Source organism: Arachis ipaensis, chromosome B6 (genome assembly GCF_059453495.1).
Source record: "Arachis ipaensis isolate K30076 ecotype BB chromosome B6, ASM5945349v1, whole genome shotgun sequence".
Taxonomy (NCBI): domain Eukaryota; kingdom Viridiplantae; phylum Streptophyta; class Magnoliopsida; order Fabales; family Fabaceae; genus Arachis; species Arachis ipaensis.
In genome coordinates, this window is record NC_142441.1 from 147,878,709 (window position 1) to 147,902,773 (window position 24,065).

Consider the following 24,065-nt stretch of genomic DNA (forward strand, 5'->3'; position numbering starts at 1 on the left):
AACAACAAAAATAGTGTCGAGACTCGAGAGCACAAGAATTCACTTGCAATTTGCAAATATGACAAGTTCTTTAGCAGGTATTAATTAGCATTTACATGCTAAATTAATTTTACATAAACCAATTTAAATTGATTTAGTGATTAGCTCACTAATCCAATTAAGTAAAGAGTATATAAAGAATATATAGACAATAGTACATATGAAAGAGTTTAGCATAGACAAGTGTATACCAAAGTTCATAAATACGAAAGTATATTCCAAATATTAAGTTTTACAAATTCACTAACGGTATGGTATTTTTGTCTACTAAATAATATTTTAGGTGTACTTTGATATTTTTATATTTTTGTTCACCCCAAATTCTTTTATGTGTACATTTGTCTATTTACTTTTTAAGTAAGTGTTAAAGGTTCAAATTTCGCTTTGTACATAGAATAACCCATTGGCTAGTGGTAAACCTTTAAATAAAGCTTCAATCCGCGACGGATTAGTTGAGCTTGACTAACTGACGGGTGACTATACTGGGCGACCCCAAGATTGAGTGGTTCGACGATGATTAATTGATTATTAGCGTATTTAAAAAAATTGAACTGACTTGGGCAATCAGATCGAAAACATTAGATCATGTAAGGAACAAATCCGGTAAGAATCGGTTTGACTCAGTCGAATTTTGCGAGAACTAGTGAACCGGCTGGTTTGAAAAATTCGAACCGATTTGAAATTTTTTTAATTAAAACCAAAGCTCTGAAAATCGGTTCGAACCGATCGATCGAACCGTGAATCGATGAAGTTTCCGGATGGAAATCATAACCGCCTTTTTGAAAAACCGTTATCGAACCGAACCGGAACCCGGCCGATTTTCAGATTTTCCACCAAAACCTAATCCTCTTCCCCGTCCTTGAGCACTCACTCACTCACGCTACCCGCAGCAACATCTGGCCTTCGAGCTCCTCCATGACTCTGTCACTTGCTCCGTCCAGCCACCGCCGTCGCAACTGTCATCTCCGGCCACTCTCCCCCAAGCCATTCCCCCAATCCTCAGTCCTTCCTCTCTCAACTCTCAACCCTAGGTTACAGTCTCCCCCACCGCCGCAAGGCTCGACTCAGCGTTAAACAATCGGTGCGTCCGCCTGTATATTCTCCTGGTAGCCCGTCGTCCGTCGCACGTCGTGGGTCGTCGTGCTCATTGCCTAGTCGACCGTCGCCCTCACCTTCTCATCACCAGCGTTCTTGCTCCTTCTCCCTCATACTCTGCTCATTGCTCACTTCTCAGAGTCTCATACTGAAAGTAATGGTTATTTTCTTGCCTTTTTTTTTTGTTCATTTGTTGTTCAGATTCAGAGATGTCCCTTTCCTCCTTTGCTTGGTTAGATTAGTATTATTTAGTTTATTCATACAATATCTTGCTTAGGTTTTTTTTTATGCTTAATCACTTAGAGGATTTAGACTTTAGAGTTATTTTTTATTGAATTTCTGGATTTGAATTTTGAATTCGTGCTTGATCTGCAATTTCTGTTTGATTCTTCTTACTGTTGTTGTGGTTGAAATTCAAAATTGAAATCTGATTCTTCTTCTTCTTCAATATCATATTCTGGACTTGTTGATTTGTGAACTGATCTTGTGAAATTGAATTTGTGATCTGTTGTTGGATTTGTTGCTAAATTGCTTGTTGAATCTGAATTTGCATCGATTTCGGCCTCTCTTTTTTCTTGAATTTCTGTTGATGTTACTGCGAGTCTTGTTCTGTTGATAGCTGAGATTTGGTTGCTTCTTGATCGATTTGTGGTGGTTGCTGTTGTTGCTGCCTTAGTCTAGCTTTAATCTCTTCCCACTCAATTTTCCATTCTGCAACTTCATTCCAGCAAATTTCTAGCAAGCTTGGACGCATATCCAGTTGGTAGCGATGATAGAACGCAATTTCGAATGTTTCCAAATTGGCAAATGGATTGAGCGCCTTCCATAACTGAAACCATCTTAGAGCTTTCCCTTTCAAACCTCTTTCCACCTCTATGAATCTCTGCTCCTCAGTTGTCCATCCATAACCATCTTTTCCATCCAATATTGGAAATGTATCTTCATATTGTTGAGTTATTTGTTTTTCCATGAAAAATGGAAGAAACCTCTAAATGAGAGCACCAATATTAGAACTCCCTCTTTGAGTTAGGGAGAGAAACTCCAAATTGAACCAAGTTCAATATCAATTCATTAATTCCTTTAATACATTGATAAAAGTCTCTTATTTATATTCTTAAAAAACTAAGTAATTCTAATGGACATAACTAGTACCCTTCCTAATATTAAATCGTAACATGTAGTGGCCACTGTTTATGAATATCATAAGTATGCAAAATCAGTAGAGGATGCTTGATGTTCTCAGAGCAGGTGTTTTATTTGCCATTTTCATTTTAAGTGGATAAATGGTTTCACTGAATTCAATTTTTGTGATAAAATTGTGAATATGAATAAATATGATTGATGACAAACTTGGATGTTGGCCTTTTATGTTTAGTTGGTTGTTTTTGTTATTTGACTTGAGTTTGTATTTGAATGAGATCATAATATTCTGGTTTATATAGTACTTTTAATTTGGATGATATTTTAAAGTTTATATTAAACTATAATTATGTTTTAATGTGTTTATTTATATTTTATTTATTATTTTATTATAAAATGGTTTTTTCGGTTCCATCACGGTCGAACCGGTTGAACCTATGAACCATTAAACCAGTAATTAGAGCGATTCGATAACCGGTTCGGTTTTCAGAACCTTGATTAAAACCCCCCAAAACGATGTCGCTTGACGTTTAAAGAAAACAAAACACCCTAGGCTAGTTGAACTCACCCCACCCAGTACTTTTGAGTTTTGACGACGGCACACCACACACAGGCACAGCGCTGGCAGCTCACCTCGGTTCACCGCCGCCGTCGTCGTGCCTCTCGCCGGATACTCCACATCGTGTGCTCACGAGTCGCGTCTCGCCTCTCTCCTCCGTCTATGCTGTGTGCTCGGCCGCTCGCGTCTCGCCGCGCCTCCACCGGTGAGTGCTCGAGCTGTGCTTCCTGCAGCCGTGCAGCGTGTCGTCGTCTTCCGCCATCACAGCCCCCAACGCCTGGTGTGCTCCACTTTTCGCGTCTTGCCTCTCTTCCTGCAGCTGTGCTTCCTGGTGAGTGCTCGCGGCGAGCTGCGCCTCCGTCCCTCCCCCGCCTCTCTTCCGTGGTTGTTGCTGCCTAAACTGCTGCTTGTCGTCCATCTTCTGCCTCTGCAATATCAGGTGAGCATTAATTTTTTTTACAGTTTTTTTCAGGTTGATTCATTGATGTTATTGCTGTGAATTTTATTGTTGATTGGTTTATGAGCGGATTAGAAATAAATATGGCAGTGGTTGAATTGAAATGTTGAATTGATTTCTGAATTGGTTTATAAATATGAATATGCAGGGGTTTTGCTGATTATGAATATGGTTTAATTGTTGAATATGCAGTGGCTTTGTTAATTGTTGCATTGGTTTATGAATTGGTTTCACTGATTATGAATTTTGTTGATTGTTGATTGTTGTTTCTGTAATGATGCCGGTTTGTTTTACTATTAGTTACTTAATTGATTGAATTCTTTTCTGTTATGGGATTTTAAGATGGCTTCATCAGAGACACCATCATCCCAAGAACATTACATGAAGATAGATACCTAGATTTTGAAATTACTCATTAGACATAGTTTATATATTGTTATTATTGTGTTAAATTAAGATATATTATAGTGGTACTGACTAAGTGACTATTGACTAAGTGACTATTGTTCAAATGTTAGTTAAGACATGCATTTCAAATTTTAATTTTAAGATTTCAGCTGTTTTATATTTTTATTTAAATAAGACCGATTCAACCCGTAACCCACCGATTGAACCAAAAATCCAATGGCTCAGCAGTATATGGTTATTAGTGGTGATAAAAAATTGTATGGTAAATAAATAATAAAGATATAAAATCAAATTATTATCTCAATTTTAAATCAAATTAATTCTTATTTTACATAACAAATTTGTATAATAATACTTCATTTTCAATTCATTTCAAATTAAATTAAATAGTGGGTTTAACAAGGTTCGGCTTGAAGTCGATCCAAAACCGCTTTGGACTTCTGTCACAATGGTGCTAGTGATTCTCATTCATCCGTGCCTCTTGTTGCTGCCATTGAGAAGTTGATGAAAAAAGGCCGGTCCTTAACTTGCAATCACGTCAAATGCTTGTGCTGATGGACTGGTTAAGTTGGGGCATAATCACCCTAATCTTTATGTTGCTTATGAGTCTCTTCTTAGAGTAGTTTTTTTTTTTTTCTTTTTTGCAGCTGATTTTAGAGGGATGTACTTCGAAATCCCAGCAATCAACGATGTTGTTTAGGTGTCATCATGAGCGGTGAGCCCAGCACAGAAAGACAACACCACAGTCGCAGGCTCATATTCCATCTCTGATTCCTCCCTCTATTTCATCCAAAGCTTCCATTAATTGAGAATCACACCAACCAATCCTTTTCAATTTAAAAAATGCAGGTACCTGCACTTCTTCATAATTGAATCAAAGTTCCTTTTGTATTCTTCATGTTGTGAAAAACATTGCCTTCCTGCACCTTATGGCACTGAGCTTCAATCCATTGCGAAAGGGTTTACAATATAGATTCTTGAGCTACTTCTATGATTATTCTTTATGTTGTGTTGATCTGAATCTGTGCTCTTCATCATTGCCTGCAAAAAGTTCTGTTTCTGGTTTTGGGGCTCAAGGTCAGGGTAAACGTGAAAATCATAGTTTTAGGTTTCCAGGGGAATTGCGTGTTACTGCCGATGATGATGGAAGTAAAGGTCAGAACTTCAATTCTGGTAGTCTTGATACACTGAGTGATGATGAAGAGGAAGAAGATGGTGATGGTGTCGTGAAAGGGTCTAGTGATGGTGATGATGAGGGTCTTGAGTTTATGAGCTCCTCTAATGGCAATGACAATCATGCATATGGAGAGAGTATTGGTAGAGTTGAAATTGATGAACATGAATTCAGGCACCCTTTGGTTAAGGAAGTTTGTAGGTTGATTACATATAGGTCAGCTTGGAACCCTAGACTTGAAGGATATTTGAGGTACTTATTGAGAAGATTGAAGCCCCCACATGTTTGTGCTGTCTTACGCTCTCAAGAAGATGAACGGATTGCTTTGAATTTCTTCTATTGGGCTGATCGGCAGTGGCGCTACAAACACAATGCTATTGTCTACTATACATTGTTAGATGTGCTTAGCAAGACTAAATTGTGCCAGGGTGCTAAGCGGATTCTTAAGCTTATGATGCGCCGTGGAATCAAATGTTCCCCTGAGGCTTTTGGCTATGTGATGGTGTCTTATAGTCGAGCAGGCATGTTGAGGCATGCCATGCAAGTTTTGACCGTGATGCAGAAAGCTGGAGTTGAACCTAATTTATCTATATGTAACACTGCTATCTATGTTTTAGTTAAGGGCAGCAAATTGGAGAAAGCACTGAGATTCTTGAATCGAATGGAGCTGGTTGGAATCAAACCCAATGTTGTCACTTATAACTGCTTGATCAAGGGTTACTGTGATCTGAATCGGGTTGAAGATGCATTGGAGCTTATTACGGAAATGCCATCCAAGGGATGTCCCCCTGACAAGGTTAGTTATTATACTGTGATGACTTTCCTCTGCAAGGAGAAAAGAATTGAAGAAGTGAAGCTGTTGATGGAGAAAATGGTGGTGAATAGTGAATTAATTCCAGATCAAGTTACATATGATACACTTATTCACACGCTATCCAAGCATGGACATGCAGATGATGCTTTGGCTTACTTGAGAGAAGCAGAAGACAAGGGCTTCCACATTGATAAGGTTGGGTATAGTGCAGTAGTTAACTCCTTTTGTAAGAAGGGCAAAATAGATGAGACGAAGAGTTTAGTGAACGAGATGTACTCGAAGGGCTGTATTCCTGATGTTGTGACATATACTGCTATTATTGATGGATTTTGTCGCATGGGGAAGATAGATGAAGCGAAAAAGATGCTGCAGCAGATGTACAAACATCGGTGCAAGCCAAATACCGTTTCATACACAGCTTTGTTAAATGGCCTGTGCCACAATGGGAAATCGTTAGAGGCAAGGGAGATGCTGAATGTAAGTGAGGAGCATTGGTGGACGCCAAATGCCATAAGTTACAGTGTTGTGATGCATGGTTTCCGTAGGGAAGGAAACTTGTCCGCGGCTTGTGATTTGGTTAGGGAAATGGTTGGAAAGGGATTTTTTCCAACTCCAGTTGAAATTAACCTGCTAATACAGTCCCTGTGTCAAAATCAGGAAGTAGTTGGAGCTAAAAGATTTTTAGAAGAATGCCTGAATAAGGGTTGTGCCATCAATGTCGTAAACTTTACTACTGTAATTCACGGTTTTTGTCAGATTGGTGACTTGGAAGCTGCTCTATCAGTGCTAGAAGACATGTACTTAATCAACAAACATCCTGATGTTGTCACATTTACAACATTGTTTGATGCGTTGGGGAGGAAAGGTAGATTGGACGAGGCTGCTGAGTTAATAACGAAAATGCTGGGCAAAGGTTTGGATCCTACTCCGGTAACATATAGGACAGTCATCCACCATTATTGTAAATGGGAGAGAGTGGATGATATGTTGAAACTATTGGAAAAAATGCTTGTTAGGAAGCCATTAAGAACATTATACAATCAAGTAATTGAGAAACTTTGTGCTTTGGGGAAACCCGAGGAGGCTGAGAAACTTCTGGGGAAGGTTTTGAGAACAGCATCAAACCTTGATGCTAATACATGCCATGTTCTCATTGAAAGCTATCTGACTAAAGGGCTTCCTCTATCAGCAAATCGAGTGGCTTCTAGAATGTTCAGCCGTAATTTGGTTCCTGATTTGAAGTTGTGTCAGAGAGTGAGCAAGAAACTAATGTCTGATGGAAAGTTGGTTGAGGCTGATAACCTTATGTTGCAACTTGTTGAGCGTGGAATACAACAAAATGAGACGAATTTGTGATATTAGCTACTATTCCAAGCTTAAAAGTTGTGCCCATGGTGCTATGTTATCACTTCCCTTCGTTGGAGAGATCCAATACATCTTGCATTTCAATGTGGTAAGGCCATTCTTTGTTCTAGGAAAAATGGTTCTGATTTTTGAGAAAGCAAAATTCATTCATGTAATGTTAAATATGGTTTAGATAATTGTCTTTTTATGTTTGGCACATATGTATTTCTCTTTTGTGGTGATGATGATAGGCATATCATTTTCATGCTAGTGTTTTGCTTATATATTTCAGTTTGATAACAAGAAAACAAGAATTTAGGGGTAGAGTATGCATCTTCTTCTAAATATTATTTACATGATATATTATCCTACAAGTTGTGCATGAAAATGAACTCTAACATTGTGTGCCTTGTTGACAATTGCATGCTTCTTTCCCAAACAGAGTTCTCCCAATCATTTGGAAGAGAACTTAGCGCATTGACTACTCTTGTTGCTGAAATTGCTTCCTCATCTGTAGTCCCTAGCACCTCTTTCTTTGATAAAATTTTAAGCATTCGAATAGTTGTCTATCTTGGCTACCAAGCTGTCAATTAGATTCACTTTTTTTTATCAGTAAACTGGAAAAATCACTTATTCTTCTCTTTTTTCTCTTTCTACTCTCTACATTACTGTTTTTCCCACCAATGCCAACTATCTTCCATTTCCATAACCATTAAAAGGTAACATATATAATGTATGTAGAGTACATTTTCATATATAAATATGTGTGTAAATAACATTTCATGTTATTGAAAGGCCATGATGGATACTTTTAAGGTACTATTTTGTATAATTACTTTTGACTGATGGATTTGCTGAACAGCTAAATTGAAGATGCAAGACACATTTTGCAATGGAGTTGTGTAGATATTGTGGAATAATGTGCTACCTACTCACATGCTTTTGGTGTGCACTCTCAAGTCTCAACCAAGCCAATCTCAGTTAGTTCCACTTCTTCAAAATTGCCTATAAATAGACCTATGTATTTAAATGCCTTCTCATGTCCAGACATGAAATTTAAAAAATATTAGTTAGCTTACAAATTAGATAGGAAAAAGAAACTAGAGAGATGGAGTTGAAATACAAGATGGTAAGGAAAGTAGTTGTGATTATTCTATTACTTAGGAATCATTGTCATTGTTGATGCTTGCTTTGATCCAATTTCGGTCTCCTTCAAGAAGGTGCTGCATTCAAATGGAGGTGGCGATCACTTTGTCAAATCTAAATCTTTTATGTTTTGTGATCATTGTTTTTGCATAGAGTGTAGAGTCAATGCCTCTCACATGCAACTGTATGGCTGGATGTTGGATATCATTGCCACCAAACTTGCAATAGTTGACATTCCTCTCATTTCCTCAAAAGTGTCAATGTTTAGATGAAATGGTATCTTGTTATCCTCCATGTACAATCTAGATGACTAATTAAGAATACCAACAAAGTTTAAGTTACTTTTGAATCTTGTAACTGAAACAAAATCACTCATAAAAATGCTCCTGTTATTTTTATTTTTATCTTTTACTTTTTTCTCTTAATTTTGTCTTCCGTGTTTCTTTTTTCTTTTTTCCTCTCAATTCAGCCTTTTATGTTTTCATATTAAATTTGATCTCTTATATTTTAAATCTTTTGCAATTGGATCTTACTGATAAAGAACTAAGAGTATTAAAAAATATATATTAAAAGTAAAAAATGGTGATTCATAATATAATTAAATGAGGATAATATAGTATGTGAATAAAACTGAACTCTTAAAAGAGACAACCTCAAATCAAATAGTTAATTTATGACAATAAAATCTAAATATTGGTAAAAAGTTCAAACTACTACTGGTATACAAAAATGAAAATTTAGCTATAGAGAATAAGAAAGTTTTATGTTTACATTCTAAATCGACAAACAATTCATCACACAATTTTTTCGGAATAATGCTGCGCATCCAACTATCTAAGTGTTTTTGTTAATCAAGTCCAATTAAGTTAATTTAACATTAACAAAATTCAGTAATAAATAGTATTACTCCAAGTCTCCAACTCTTATTATTTAATTTGATTAGACTTAATTCATAAAAAAACTTGAATGTATAATATTACTTTTTTTGTGATTTTGCTCAGTCCTGTGATGAGTCGAGTTGTGTATTTGCTTGGCATTCACTTCACATGACTGGCTGCTGTAATTTTATAAATAAAAACTTTTCAGACAATTATTAGGAGTTATTGATTTGGATTGTTTGGAAAAGAAGTATAAATAGCAAATAGAGGGAGAATATTATTAAATTAATTTCACGTCTTAACTTGCAATTTTCAAATACACTATTTCTTTGACATTAATTTATTAACACAAAATACGAATACAAAAGAAATTCAATTGTATATTGTCACTTCATCAAAAGTAATTAGTTTTTAAATATGTTATTTAATAAAATTCATGCAAATATATAAAATTATTTAGAATAACATATCAAAATTAAGGTTCGTTTTTAAACACTCTTTATTAAGTAAGAGTGATACACACCTTATTAATTAAATAAATCTTAGTTCTTGATTTATTGTATTTTATATTAATGACTTGGATTTAGGATTTGTTTGACTGTCATTAAAGTTAATAAAAAAAATTTGTGTTTATCAAATTTTTAATAGTAAAAACAAAAATAAAAATTTTATTTTTCGAAAAGTTATAATTTATATATTTTTTTAAAAAAACCTGTTTTCTTTAAAAAAATATTTTCACATGATAAATAAATAAAAAATATTTTTACATGAGATATTCAAATATAAAATTATTTAAATTTAAAATTTAAGATTCAAAATTTATAATTTAAGATATAAAATTTAAACTTAATGTTTAAGATTTTGAATTTAGAATTAAGAATTTAGATCTTCAAAGAAAAAATAAAAAGATGAAGGAGTAAAAAATTATTAAGAATAAAGTCCTAATTTAATTTATACAAAAAATAAAATTGAAATTAATTAATTAGAATGTGAGTATTTTAGTTATACAATATTATTAAAGTTTTAGTTTTCATTATAAAAAATTTTAGTTTATGTGTCTTTATTTTTTGAAAGTATTAAATACAAATTTTGACAACGAAAACTAAAATTTTAATATCAACCTCTAAACAAATAAATATAATACTAAATCTCAATCTCCAATTTCTATCACATTATCTCAAAACAAACGCATCTAAAATTTGAAGACAGCTGCACTTAAAGTCCAAAAATATTTAAAAAAAGAGAGAAATTTATAATGAAAAAAGAGTAATTATTAATGAGAAAAATGAGAGAATATTTTCATTTCAACTAGGATTCAAATATACATCAGATTCACATGGTAGCATTAGCAACCCACTTGGTGCCAATAAGAAGGAAATAGTGAAGTGGAGAAAATGGCATGAACCAACAAAACCCCCACTCTCTCTTCCTGTCTTTCTCCAACAAAGAGTAACAGTTTTCCCTCTGCAACCTATTAAGTATTAATCTTCCCCCTCTCAATCTGTAACATTATCCTAAAATAGAAACATTCACTCACACTTTTACTATTCATCATGCATAATCCCGCTAGTGTTAACCACGAACAACGTTCTCTCTTCGATTTAGGAACCCAAATCTGTCGCTTCACCTTCAATTCCACTCTCACTGGACCAGACACCTGCTCCTCTTCTTCCTTCCTCCACTTCAACGCACGTGCGCCAAAACGCACCGTTTTGAAGGTCAGGGCTTTCGCCTTCGCTACCTTCGTCAACGACTTCAACCGTGCGGTTACGTTCTACTGCGATAGGGTTCCGATTGGCTTCGCTTCGTTGAGGATTGGTTCCTTCCGAGACACCAATGGCAATGGAAGTGGTGATGGGAATGGAGGGCGTGTTGGGAGTGGTGACGATGGGAATGGGAATGGAGTCAGGGAAGATGGTGGCAACGGTGTTGTGGAAGGTGAAGGGTTGCAGTTTAATGGCGGAGAAGGTGTGGGTCCCAAGAAGGTGTTGATTCTCATGAGTGACACTGGTGGTGGACATAGGGCTTCTGCTGAAGCTATCAAAGCTGCTTTTTATGAAGAATTTGGCGATCATTACCAGGTTACTTACTCTCTTTCTTTCTTGAATTTAATGGTGATTGATTGAGTCAAACACTCTTATCGATGTAACAGTGCATGATTAGATATCTGTAACTAATTTTGATGGACATGTGCGTAACACTTTCACCTTGCACTTGGTTACTTTGTCTAATTAGAAGAAGAAATGAAGATGCTTTAGTAAGCAGGTTAATTGGTGGCTAGAACTATTCTACTTTGATCATTCTTTTTTTCTCACTTTACTGTTAACCAACTTTATTCTAGTTTTGTAACTTTTTACTGGTTACTTTGTATTTATGAATAATTTTAGGACGATTACAAGGTTACTTTTATATTTCCCCCTATTTTGACAAGCATTTTTTATGGTATAGGATTAGATATTTGGCATCTATTTGGTGTAAAGCTTGATTAGAGACTTCCCCTCTCAGACATATTTGAGAGACTGGAAAGCTATGGTTTATAGATAGCTCTTCTTTTGATGGTTTTCTTGCTCCTCTATGAAGGATCATTATCCTCCATCTCCTTATAATTGTTCTTCTCTCTGTCTTAAGAAAAAACACACATTTTTAGTGAGGTTTAGTTTACAATGCTAACAGGCCTTCCTTCAAAGGAAGAATCATCTACCTTTTTGTAAAGTGTTCATTGGAATGCTTATCTTTCTGTTTTCATTAAAAAATACAAATCAAATACATGCTTTGACTTCACTTTGGCTGTTCAAAAGGAAGTCAGTGTTGAGATACCTTTACTTTAAATTACGGAAAATGACATCAACATTGTTCTTGCTTAATAATGAGAAATTAGAATGTTGATGGAGCTTCTGATTTGGCATCAAAATGATTCCACTTTGTCATCAAAATGATTCCACTTTGTACTACAGTAGGATCACTTTGATTGAGCAAATGGATTGGTATCAGGGCATAATTTTAAGAAAGGAAATAAACCGATGCCACCATCTCTTTTCTTGATGAACAAACTGTCAAACACTTTTTATGACATTCATAACTGAGGAACTAATTGATGTAAACTTTATTTGGAGTATAAAATGAGTGTTCATATTTTTCGTTTGCATTTTCTTTTGTGGGATGGATTGATGGAAAATTTAGCAATCTGATTGTTGGGTGTGAGATTACATGTGTTCTTTTTAGTTTCTGTTCTTTCTTCTCCTACCCTGGTTGTGTTCTCAATGTGGATTTCATGACGCAGGTGTTTGTTACTGATTTATGGACCGATCACACTCCTTGGCCATTCAATCAACTCCCAAGGAGCTATAGCTTTTTGGTGAAACATGGGCCATTATGGAAGATGACCTACTACGGAACTGCCCCACGTGTTGTGCATCAGTCTAATTTTGCAGCAACTTCAACATTCATAGCTCGGTGAGATTCCTGTGTGTTTACTTTACAATTCCTACTCCTATTAATTGCCAAATTACTCCAATAAGACCAAGAGAAAAAGAAGGAAGGATACTCACATTTCATTGTAGATTGGTTATAGGTTTTGTGAAGTGAGACATAAAGACAGTACTGCTGTAGCATTTTGCTCATCTTTCAAACTGAAGTTGTCTTTGGATCACTGAAGAACTGCAATAAGTTATATCCAAGAACTTTATATTTTTTCACAGATTTCATTCCAAATGGCTGGAGTTATTTGTTTTGCTCATATTCAGAGTGCATATATTTGTTTATAAATGTAGATAGACAGAAGTAGAGATAATGACAGGGTTACTTGGCAATATTTCTATTCGAATTTGTGTACTTCAAAATAGTGCATGATACACTGGAACAATCTTTGGATTACAGTTTCAAATGTTTAGTGCATCATGGTAGTATCAAAGTATCAAACCGATGTTGCAGATGATGAAATTGTTTTTTAACTGAAGCTATATTCTTGAGCCCATGTAGCTCTTCTCAGACATATAAATTATATTTTGCGTGTCAGAGTTGAATATCCCATCTTTCTTTTACAGTGAGGTTGCTAAAGGGCTAATGAAATATAAGCCAGATATAATAATCAGTGTGCATCCACTGATGCAGCATGTTCCACTTCGTATTTTGAGGGCAAAGGGGCTTTTGGAGAAGATTGTTTTTACAACAGTTGTTACTGATTTAAGCACATGCCATCCTACATGGTTAGTTCAGCTTCTCTTCTATTATGGATTTTATATTTTCTTTATTGATAATCTTGTTTTGACTTCTATCTTGTAATTTTTAGGTTTCATAAGCTTGTAACTAGATGCTATTGTCCAACAACAGATGTTGCAAAACGGGCACAGAAAGCTGGACTTCAGCCATCCCAAATAAAGATTTATGGTCTACCTGTCCGACCTTCCTTTGTTAAGCCTGTTCGTCCAAAGGTATGTTGTGTTCATCATGCATTGCCCTGAATTGGACAGCTTGTTTGACCAAATGTATTGTTTATTGTGTGGAGGGTAAAGGTGGAAGATGTTCAATAGGTGATATATTGAGATGTGAATGAATAATACATTGAACAAAGAAAATTGATCTAAAAGGACTATACTTGAACTGGAATGACTACTGATTTTAGCAAGAAAAGGATTCTGAATAAAAGTTGAGGTTCAGTTTTCAGTGTGAGCTATGATCTCTCAGTTTTTATCTCTTGGTAATTCAAGATGTAATTATCGAACTACAACTTCCAAGGCATGGCTTACTAGAGTACAACTTACAAGAAACAACTCCCAAAAATATAATTATTAACTCATACTTCCAACTGAAGCCCCTTAAGAAAGGTCAGCCCAGTGTAAGGCATACCACATCAAGCAAGGCTTGGGAGAGAGCCGCACCCAAAGGGTGTAATATAGGCAGCCTAACTTAAAGCACTAGTGACTGATTCTACGGTTTGCATCTGCGATCTTGAGATACATGGAGACATTTCAACTGTTGATCCAAGTTTTCCCATCCCCAATCCCCTTCATGAAAAAAAAAAAAAAAGAAGAGAAGAAAACCCTACTATCTGATACTAAAATCTACAATAAACAAACCATGAAAAGTAAATAAAATATTTTGAGATTATAAAAGATAACGCCATTCAAATTTATGTCTAGATACATTAACTTTGTGAGGTACCAGATTTATCAGTGTTATTCTTGGATGGAGAAAGTATTAATGTAACTTTTAGCCATTGCTATGTTAACAGTGTTCAATTGTGTGATGTAAAGGTTGGATCTGTTAGCCCTATTTTCAGCATCTACTTTCACTTAATTTACCTCCCTTGTCAGTATATATGGAAAAGCTTAACAACTGCAAATGATAGTAATTACTTGAAACTAATTGATGCATTGCTGGCATTTATTCACCTACCTAAATGGTATAAATTTGGGTCTGTTCAGTTTCCTTATTTTTTCCTTCAGTGCGACCTTACTGTTTGACACTATATGTTCGATTCATGACTTTGATTCAATTAGTTATTTATAGAAGTGTAAAGTTTTATTGTATAAGTTAAAGGAAAGCTATTCAATTTATGCTATAGGATGTACTAAGGAGAGAATTAGGCATGGATGTCAATCTTCCTGCTGTATTATTGATGGGAGGAGGTGAAGGTATGGGTCCAATTGAGGCTACTGCTCGGGCACTTGGAAATTCATTGTATGATGAAAATAATGGGTCTTCCATTGGTCAGATTCTTGTGATTTGTGGTCGCAACAAGAAGCTTGCTAACAAACTAAATGCAATTAATTGGAAGATTCCTGTGCAGGTATTAATTAAATCTTTCCAAAGCCTTGTTTTGCACTCTTTCTATCTTTTGTTATGTTTGTTTCACCATATGCTTAAAATTTTAGGATCAGATTTCTCATCTATGAAATCCCATGTTTGAAATTTTGGAGTGAAGTTGTGAGAGAGAGAGAAAATACTCATGGTGTCTGCTATTGAATGCAGAAATTAGTTGAAAATTGGTTGATCACCTCCAAAAATATCTAGTTAAGACTACATAAAATTTGCTTATGGCACATAAGATTTATGAGTTACTTGGAGCAGAAGTTATTGATGGCATCCATCTATTCCTTGTGTAATGAGCTTTTCTAATATATAAAGACTTGGTCACTTGAGTTTACCTGTGATTAAATGCATTTAGTGTTATTTTTTCTTTTGGTATGGGAAAGGAATATTTTACTTGTAATCTTTCAAGGGGTTACAGACATCAATAAGTGGATGAATATGAAAATAGCAATTATAATCCCATGTTTATGCACCGAACCCCTCAATTATTTTATTTTATTCATACTTAGGTCAAGGGATTTGTCACCAAAATGGAGGAATGCATGGGAGCTTGTGATTGCATCATTACAAAGGTTCGTTCTCATAGTCATGGCTAATTTCTTCCTTAACTCACTGTGGCAGCAATTAATAGTTTTTTATCCCTCGATTCTGTAGGCGGGCCCAGGGACAATTGCTGAGGCCATGATCCGAGGCCTCCCAATTATTTTGAATGATTACATTGCTGGGCAGGTATCATGGTTCTGCCTGTTATTTTATTTTATTTTATTTTTGTTTTGTGAATAATTTCTAATGAAAAAGGATCCAATTGATATAATGCTGTTGTTGGAAGAAAATTGTGTGGGGTTGAGCTTTTATACTTTACTGGGATACTGCATTTGTTACAAACAAGTGGAATGAACCACAATGTGGTAGCAAAGTTGATGTGAGTAGATAGAATCTTTCTCAAAGTTAGACTTTAGGAGTGGTGCCTGTCTAAGTTATTCTAGTTTGCGTAGTATCAATGGGGAGGTTTGAGAGAGTAGAGTTTCATGTCACTGGACCTATTATCACACATTCTTTCTCCGTTTCAAAAGAAATGTTGTTACCAAATTGGTACATTGAAAAATAAATTTATTTAGACATTGCATCCAGATACATAAATTTTCCAAAGTATCAATTTGGTCAAAGTGACATTTGTTTTGAAAGTAGAGAGAGCAATTCTTAAGATTGCGGGTAATTAAATTTTTACGGTTATATATATAATCAGTGTAACACTTAACGGTTAAGACAGCCACCTCATACTCAGAACTCGAAATTTGAAAGATGAAATATGGTTACTTACAGAAACTCCTTTCATTACAGGAAGCTGGCAATGTCCCCTTTGTAGTAGAAAATGGTTGTGGGAAGTTTTCTAAATCACCAAAGCAGATAGCTAAAATTGTTGCAGAATGGTTCGGTCCAAAAGCCATCGAGCTAAAAGTAATGTCACAAAATGCACTAAGGCTAGCAAGGCCTGATGCTGTGTTTAAGATTGTCCATGACCTTCATGAGCTTGTAAGACAAAGAAGCTTCCTACCAGAGTATTCTTATGCAGCTTAATTAATGGTGAGGCAAAACTTTTTGTACCAGTTTTTCAGATAAAATGCCTGAAGCAGTGAAAGGTGTATCACTAGCAAACATACTGCATTTTATTAAAAAGTCCATATCATTGTTCAGATGCTCATTTCAAAATAATATAATTTTTGCTGTTTCCTGCACTTTGTTCCTTATGAAATTCATGTTTATTTTTGTTCCATTGTGGAGGGTGGTAGAAACTAAAAAGAGTCTATTAGATTCGTACGAACTAATATGATGAGCAGATGGTGGTGACTAGTGACCACCAAAAGATGCTAGACAGAATCATTAGGTAGTGTGTGTTTGTTGTCCATGTTCACTACAAATATAAGACGCGATGGCACATACATTTGTTTTGTGAGATACAAGTTTATAAAGGATATATAGTTTACACACACATCATAGAGATGTGTATTTTGTCTCTATTTGGTGAGACGAATTTCTAGTGGTGGACACATATTGTACACAAGTTAGGAAGAAAACGTAACACATGCACTTCTACCAACAGAGATAGAGGTCTATTGACGCAATAATAGATGTGATCAACGGAGCATATAATTTATGTATATGTTTGACTCATTAAATGATATGTATGATTCTATCTTTCATGTGATTTTTTATGTGTATATTTGTCTTCTTTTTTTTTTTTTTGTATGTCATCTAATCTTTCATATGAGAATTTAATCTTATTAAAATATACGAATGATTTTTCTGAAACTAATTAGTCTTAAGGAATATTTTATAGCAGACTTTAGAATAGATTATGTCTAACTAAAGTTGATAAAATCTTAAAACAAAGGCCATACTAAGATCTCATTAACTTTGTGACTTTACCTAGTTAACTCCCATATTTTTTTTCCATTTGATAAGGTCTTTGCATGCTCTGATTTTATTATGCAGAGTGCAGACGGTTCAAAATCACAGCTAACATTAATTTCATATTCCAAATTTAGCCGCTTGCTGATATTTAGTGTTTCAGTGTTTGGACTTGGAACCGAGTATAGGGTAAATGCATATTAAAACTTTATCCAAAGATTACAAAATAGGTGATATAACTTATCCGTGCTCATAACGAAGTGAGAAGATCACATAAAATTGCAAACAAGAAATATCTGCAATGAATAAGACTTCACTTGAGCAGAAAACAAAAATAGACAAATGTACAAGTAGATGGACTTACATGAATCACAGTTGTTACATAAACTTTGTTATGATAAGTGTTTTCGCCTTTGAATTAGCGGTAAGAAAACTCCTAAGTAGGAGTCTAGTACCCTTTTGTTTCTTTATTGGATTTTCTTCAAATTGGATTGAATAATTCTTATTACTAAAACTCTTATACAAATTTGTCTATTAACAAAAAAAAATAAAAACAAAGGATTATGCTAGGTAATTAATGACTTTCTTGAACAACATGAACAACCACCAATCAAATAAAAACACACTACACTTCTAAATTATTCACCTAAATCTTAATATTAGAATAACCATCCATACACCTAGTGAAATGAACATACGATATATCTATTGTTCACATTGTTTAGTATTTTTATTGTCTATCTATACTTTTCCAAAAATAAATTGCAGCTGATAGGTTCGGATACCAATAATAATAATAACAAAGGGGATAAAAAGAAGTGCTTAGTGCTAAAGGAATTTAATTTTAGAGTAATAAAACAAACAGGTTCTTCAAAATTTTAAGATAAACTTTTTTTTTTTTAGAATAAAGTATTAAGTAAATTATTGTAAAAATTTTACGATAGACTTATAAATCTTTGACAGAAAGATGAATTGAAGTATATCTAATATTTTAAATCTTCAGAAACATATTTGATATTTGTATTTCTCAAAAACCTATATATTCATTATAAAATTTTTAAATAATTACTTGATACTTTACTTTTCCTTTAAAGATTTACTACGGTAAATTTTTTCAATAACTTATTATCCTATTACTCTTAATTTTATAGCAATCATCGGATGATTTATTTTAAGTCAGATTAGCTTAAACAGTGCATTTTTTTTATGCAGATTCAGTTACTCTAAATACAAGCAGTTCATATAGAAAACATTAAAATAACTTATGTTACTTAAGTGTAACAAAACCCGAAAGCTAGATTAGATTCTGGGGTACATGTCAAATAAACAATGCTTGGTGTTAAGATTACATCAGAAACAATGGTGACAAAATTTCATTCAATGGAACACAAAGCTGAATTGTAATCTTATGTTCATGGCTTCATGCATGAATCTGTTCCCAAGATTCTTGTTTCCTAGCATCAATTACACATGTATATCATCTTTAAATGCCACGACACCCTCAATTTTTTTTTGTTGAAAAATTAAAAACGGCAGGTGTCAATTTCTTCCTTGATTTATTAATAATGAGGCCATGATGCTAACGCCTAAGACGAGCAAAAAACTTAGGCATGCACGTGAATATTATCTTGGATTTGACAACATATAAAGTTTGTAGCTTCTTCTCACAATAACAATAGAAAAAATTTTGGACTCTTTTGGAAACACTATTATATTATTATTCAACAATTCCAATACTCATGAGTCATATATAACACTAGAATTGAATTCATATTCATAATATATCTTACTTGCGAGTCCAATTAAATCAAGAGATTTTCCATTTCTATAGAAGGCTATGTTGATTTTATAGCAAAAGTGGAATTAAATTAATATCATATATTAATAGAGACTTTATATTATTAGGACAAGGTTTTGTAATGGGTTGGAGGTACCATGCTGGGTTGGGTCTCATTGGAGCTTTTGTGTTAATATGGGTTAGCTCTGCAGAAATAACTCAGGTTTGATTTTTTTTTTTTTTATAATTCTTTTTGCTCTGTTTTGTTTTCTATTTTGATTGATTATGGTTGATACTTGATACTACTTTGCATGCGTTATATCTTCTTTTTTTTTTTTAGAAGTTATTGTTGTTTTGTTTAATTTGAAACTCTTCAAAGACATTGAAGACTCTATCCAATCCAAGGATATGATACTTTAATTTGTTACAATTATATTTGAAGTATGGATAAAATCAATGAATAACAATGGTATGAAAACTTTGTTGTTTTTATTTAACATAGGGACAAAATATACCATTATTTGATCTATATATGTATATAGCTATAGAACTTTTCATGTTTATATATTTTTGGAGGAAGCAAGAATTTATCTTTAACATAGTGTGATCTAAAACATTTAATTGTGAGTATAGGTGCCTTGTTATCATATGTGAATATCTACAAACTATTAATTATTGATTATTTTTCTTCTAATTTTACTATTATGTTACTATCCAAAGTAAATATAGTAATTATAAATTAAAGAAAAGGAACAAGTGGTAGCACAATGGTTATAGACTATTTTTTTTTCCTTAGATTTAAATCAATTTAATAATTTCTAAGTGTCAAATAGTTAGGTACAGATAATTGCAACAAAGTTTATGATATGTTTGTGCAGAGGATTTTCAGAGTTTACAAACAACCATTTGCACTCACATATATTGGAGTATCTATGATGGTGGTGTATCTACCCATTTCAGTTCTCAAAGACTGGATCTACAAATCAATGAAGAATTTATATAGAAACCTTCATAGGGACTACAATAATGTCCCTTTTAGAATGCATGAGATTCAGCAGCAGCCGCAAACCGATTTAAAGAGTAGTTTGATCACTGACAAACATATCAAAGAAGCAGAAGAAGGGGTGGTTTTGGTAAAGAAAGAAGGAGATGATGAGTCTCATCAATTGGTGGATGCAGAGTGTTATGGAAATGGTTCATGGGAAATTGCTAAGTGTTGTTTGTACCTTACTCCAATATGGTTTGCAGCAGAGGTAACATGAATTCATCTAAATAATGATATAAGGACTTTTAAGATGTTAGTTCGTTTCATGAATAGTTATATCTCTAACACATTTCTTTAAATCAGAATTTTTTTTAGATGTTTCATTTTTTGTTTGGGCCTTTTTTTTATTTTTTTTATGCTATTCTTTTTTGTTTTAGGAATAACAAGGAGCGAACTCTAAATTTTCGATTATAAAATTTTTGATATTATGTTATAATATCAAAAAAAATATGGTGATTTCACTAGAAGAAAAACAACTTATTCTCTTCAAGGAGGATACCATAACTCTAATACTATGTTAGAAATAAGAAATTAAACTGGAGGAAGGATTTGTGTATTATTAAGTGTAATCAAGTTGTCTGGAATGATACGATATAAAAGTGTATTTATAGATGCTAAGAGAATCGTAATAATAAAAACGTAATATTCTATAATAAATATTTAGATATACTAAATAATTCTAATTGATTCTAATTGATCCTAATTATATTCTAACAAGTTTAAATAATAGGATGATATAATTGTATCTCTAACAGAACCATTGTTTCTATAAATAAATAAATAAAATGAGAGTATTGCATAGTTTTTTGAATTTTGATTGATGAAATTGTTATGATGGATGATGCAGTACATGGCAAACCTGGCACTTGCAAATACAAGTGTTGTGAGCACAACAGTGCTGAGTTCAACGTCAGGTCTGTTTACACTTTTGTTTGGAGCTGTTGTTGGTCAGGACTCAGTAAACATTACCAAAATATCTGCTGTCATTATCAGCATGGCTGGTGTTGCCATGACCACTCTTGGCAAAACATGGGCAGCAGATGAACATATTGCCACCTTCTCTCAGTAAGTTCAATAATAATCTTTGCTTCAACTTATCATTTTTATTTATTTATTTATTTATTCTAGAATTTTTAGATATAAGTGTGTTCCAAGATTGAATATATGAAGGAGACACTTTATTGAGTTGATATGAATGGGTATCAAATATATTTTGGTATCACACTCATTCTCACATGTGTCTTTTATGTTCAATTATGACTTGATAAAAAAAATAAAAAAAATATTTCTTCATTTAGACACATTTAAATATTATCATGAATATGTGCGTAACATTTTTTTATTAAGATTTTTAAAATGAATTTAAAAAATAATATATATTATTATTTATTAAAATAATTTCACTTCCAGAAATTTTTACAAGAGTCAAAATAATTGCAATTTTGTTGGATCATAATAATTGCAATTTCATATTTTGTGAAGAGACAATTGATGAGAACAAAAATTGAGGACAGACACTTTTAAATGATAATCCCATACTACCATTGTGGTTATATATATATATATAAATACTTATTTATCTTTATATTATATATGTTGTCGTTATTGTTTGAATTTCTAAAAATGGAAATTTATTCTTGTGGCTTAGGAGAACTAGAATGCATTCCATAGCTGGAGACATTTTTGCTCTACTCTCAGCAGTATGTTGTGGCTTATACACAGGTGTGTAAATTCATTTAGTTCTCAAAAAATTAGATGTCTCAAATTAGTTTTTAAAAGAAGTAACAATTAATTAATGGTAGAAATTTACGTACAGTTGTCTTTATATGAAATTATTAGTTAAAAATAGTTAGATAATTTGATATGTTTGACTAAATTGTTATTTAATTATGTACGTAATTGTCCACCTTAATTAAATTGATGTGCGTATAATCTCACAAAAACTAGTCGGATAATTTCAACCAAGTAGGTCAATTTTATAATATCAAATTCACTTCTAATTTATAAAGATAGACACATATAGTTAACACTAATCACAATGTATCAATTAAATTGGTGAATTAATTGCAGTGCTTCTGAAGAGTTATGCTGGATCAGGGGACAAAGTTGACATGCAAAAGATTTTTGGGTGTATCGGTCTCTATTGTCTTCTTGGCTTTTGGTGGCTAGGTTTGGATTTTCTCTTATTTTCTGTTAATTATTAGTTTCAATGAGTGAATGCATTTTCTTATACTCTTCTTACTTCCTTGCAGCATGGCCGTTAAATGCGGTGGGAATTGAACCTGTTTTCCAATTTCCAACTTCATCATCCACAATGGAAATTGTTATTGCAAATAGCATTTGGTCAAGCGTTATTTCAGATTACTTTTGGTAACTTGCAAATAACTACAAATTTTCAATTATCTTATGCATTCAACTTTTTTATACTGGAATTTATTTAACGTTAGTATTTTCTTAACAATTAATACGTTTTTTTTGTTTTGTTAATTTAAATATATATATATATATATATATATATATATGTAATTTATTAATAACAACTATATATATTTTTATATGAATATTAAAGTATTTAGTGTATAAATAGTATTAATGAAAAAAAATGGCATAATCTTCCCATACTTAATTAAGAAATTTCGAATTCGAGTCTCCTATCTTTGGTAAAAAAAAAAAATAGTATTAATGAAAAACTTTACATAGTTTATATATTAGTTGTATACAAATTTTCACCATTGATCATAAAACTATGTCGTCCAATCTAAAACTCATAAAAAAATTGGAAAAATTACACATAATAATAACAATCAAGCAAAATAAAATATTTTATATGAAAAGATTTATCCCGATTATTTTATCGTGAATGATGTTCCTTATTAATATATCATAATAATAAACATCAAATTATTATAGATTTATAATTTAAAAGTTTGTAATATTTTTTTAAAAATTATTTGTGCATTCTGGAGACCTAATTAAAATCTAAATGAAACTATAAGAACTTCAAAATAATAATTAAATACAAATTTTCTTTTTGTTTGATTATTATTAGGACATTATGAGTAGACATTGGAAAATGTTTTGAATAACTAGGATGAATAATATATTTGATAGGGCACTTTCAATAGTTTGGACTGCTCCATTGGTAGCTACATTGGGCATGTTATTGAATATTCCTGTCGCAATGGTAGCTGATATGCTTATATATGGTCGCAAGTACTCAGCAATTTACATCTGTGGATGCATTCAGGTTACATTTTTTTTCTTATAATTTTCATTTGTTTATATTATTATTATACATACATTTGATTATATATTATGATATGGTTGTGTTGTAAATACAGGTGTTTGCAGGATTTACTCTAGCAAACCTTTCGGATAAGTTTTCAAGGAATGATGCAGAGTTATAAGAATGAAGCTTATTAATTAATTGTGTATATTAAATCCGAGGATTCAATACAATCATGCAGGAGAAAATATGTGTGAGTAGTGTAAAGAATAGCACAAGTGTATATGTATCATATAACCTACGACCGGGTGAAAAAAAGAAAGAGCATAACTATATATGTGTGCTCTAAATAAAATATATATTTAATTTTTGGTAATTATTATATTATATAAATAATTAATTAATCAAAATGCATTAAATAGAAAACGTGAGACAAATGTTAGTTCTGTTCATACATGAGTTAAAACATAATCTAATCTAAGAATTTATTTAGCAACAAATAACTTTTAAGTTGTGAAAATTTTTACAACTCGTCTCAACAGTAACAATTCAATCCACGTAACTTCATCTATGCGGACCGGACAAATTAATATATAAATTCTCACGATTCATATTCAACTCGATTGAAGGAGTAAATCAATTTTTTTTACTATTTTGGTTATCACCACTAAGGTAATAACCACCTCAAACAGAGAATAATTTCGCATTCTATAAGAAAATATTTATTCATAATCATCTGAAGC

The 24,065-nt window shown here is 32.9% G+C and overlaps 3 protein-coding genes across 8 annotated transcripts; all 3 read left to right on the forward strand.

The window, feature by feature from the left end:
* Window positions 1-903: 903 nt before the first annotated feature.
* LOC107605452 (uncharacterized) lies at window positions 904-8,601 on the forward strand. 5 transcript variants are annotated; one of them, XM_021105224.2, is made up of 4 exons: window positions 904-1,288; window positions 4,346-4,547; window positions 4,815-7,139; window positions 7,893-8,601. In XM_021105224.2, exon 3 carries the CDS (start codon window positions 4,967-4,969, stop codon window positions 7,040-7,042), a length of 2,076 nt encoding a protein of 691 aa, XP_020960883.1. In that variant the 5' UTR covers window positions 904-1,288; window positions 4,346-4,547; window positions 4,815-4,966; the 3' UTR covers window positions 7,043-7,139; window positions 7,893-8,601. The 5 variants fall into 5 exon arrangements, with proteins under 5 accessions (XP_020960883.1, XP_088347942.1, XP_020960881.1 ...); XM_021105222.2 differs by having other exon boundaries at window positions 907-3,272; XM_088491816.1 differs by having other exon boundaries at window positions 905-1,288; window positions 4,346-7,139.
* Window positions 8,602-10,383: 1,782 nt separating this feature from the next.
* Window positions 10,384-16,601, forward strand: MGD1 (monogalactosyl diacylglycerol synthase 1). Its single transcript, XM_016307338.3, has 8 exons — window positions 10,384-11,135; window positions 12,335-12,507; window positions 13,098-13,259; window positions 13,343-13,484; window positions 14,618-14,842; window positions 15,375-15,437; window positions 15,520-15,594; window positions 16,207-16,601. The coding sequence occupies exons 1-8, from the start codon at window positions 10,608-10,610 to the stop codon at window positions 16,441-16,443; spliced, it is 1,605 nt and encodes a 534-aa protein (XP_016162824.2). The 5' UTR covers window positions 10,384-10,607; the 3' UTR covers window positions 16,444-16,601.
* A 2,347-nt stretch (window positions 16,602-18,948) lies between these two features.
* On the forward strand, window positions 18,949-23,698 carry LOC107648531 (putative vacuolar membrane protein YML018C). 2 transcript variants are annotated; one of them, XM_088489297.1, is made up of 8 exons: window positions 18,949-19,274; window positions 19,930-20,304; window positions 20,944-21,161; window positions 21,745-21,818; window positions 22,167-22,265; window positions 22,349-22,466; window positions 23,208-23,343; window positions 23,438-23,698. In XM_088489297.1, the coding sequence occupies exons 1-8, from the start codon at window positions 19,194-19,196 to the stop codon at window positions 23,501-23,503; spliced, it is 1,167 nt and encodes a 388-aa protein (XP_088345423.1). In that variant the 5' UTR covers window positions 18,949-19,193; the 3' UTR covers window positions 23,504-23,698. The 2 variants fall into 2 exon arrangements, with proteins under 2 accessions (XP_088345423.1, XP_088345424.1); XM_088489298.1 differs by having other exon boundaries at window positions 19,141-19,274; window positions 20,012-20,304.
* The last annotated feature ends 367 nt before the right edge of the window (window positions 23,699-24,065 follow it).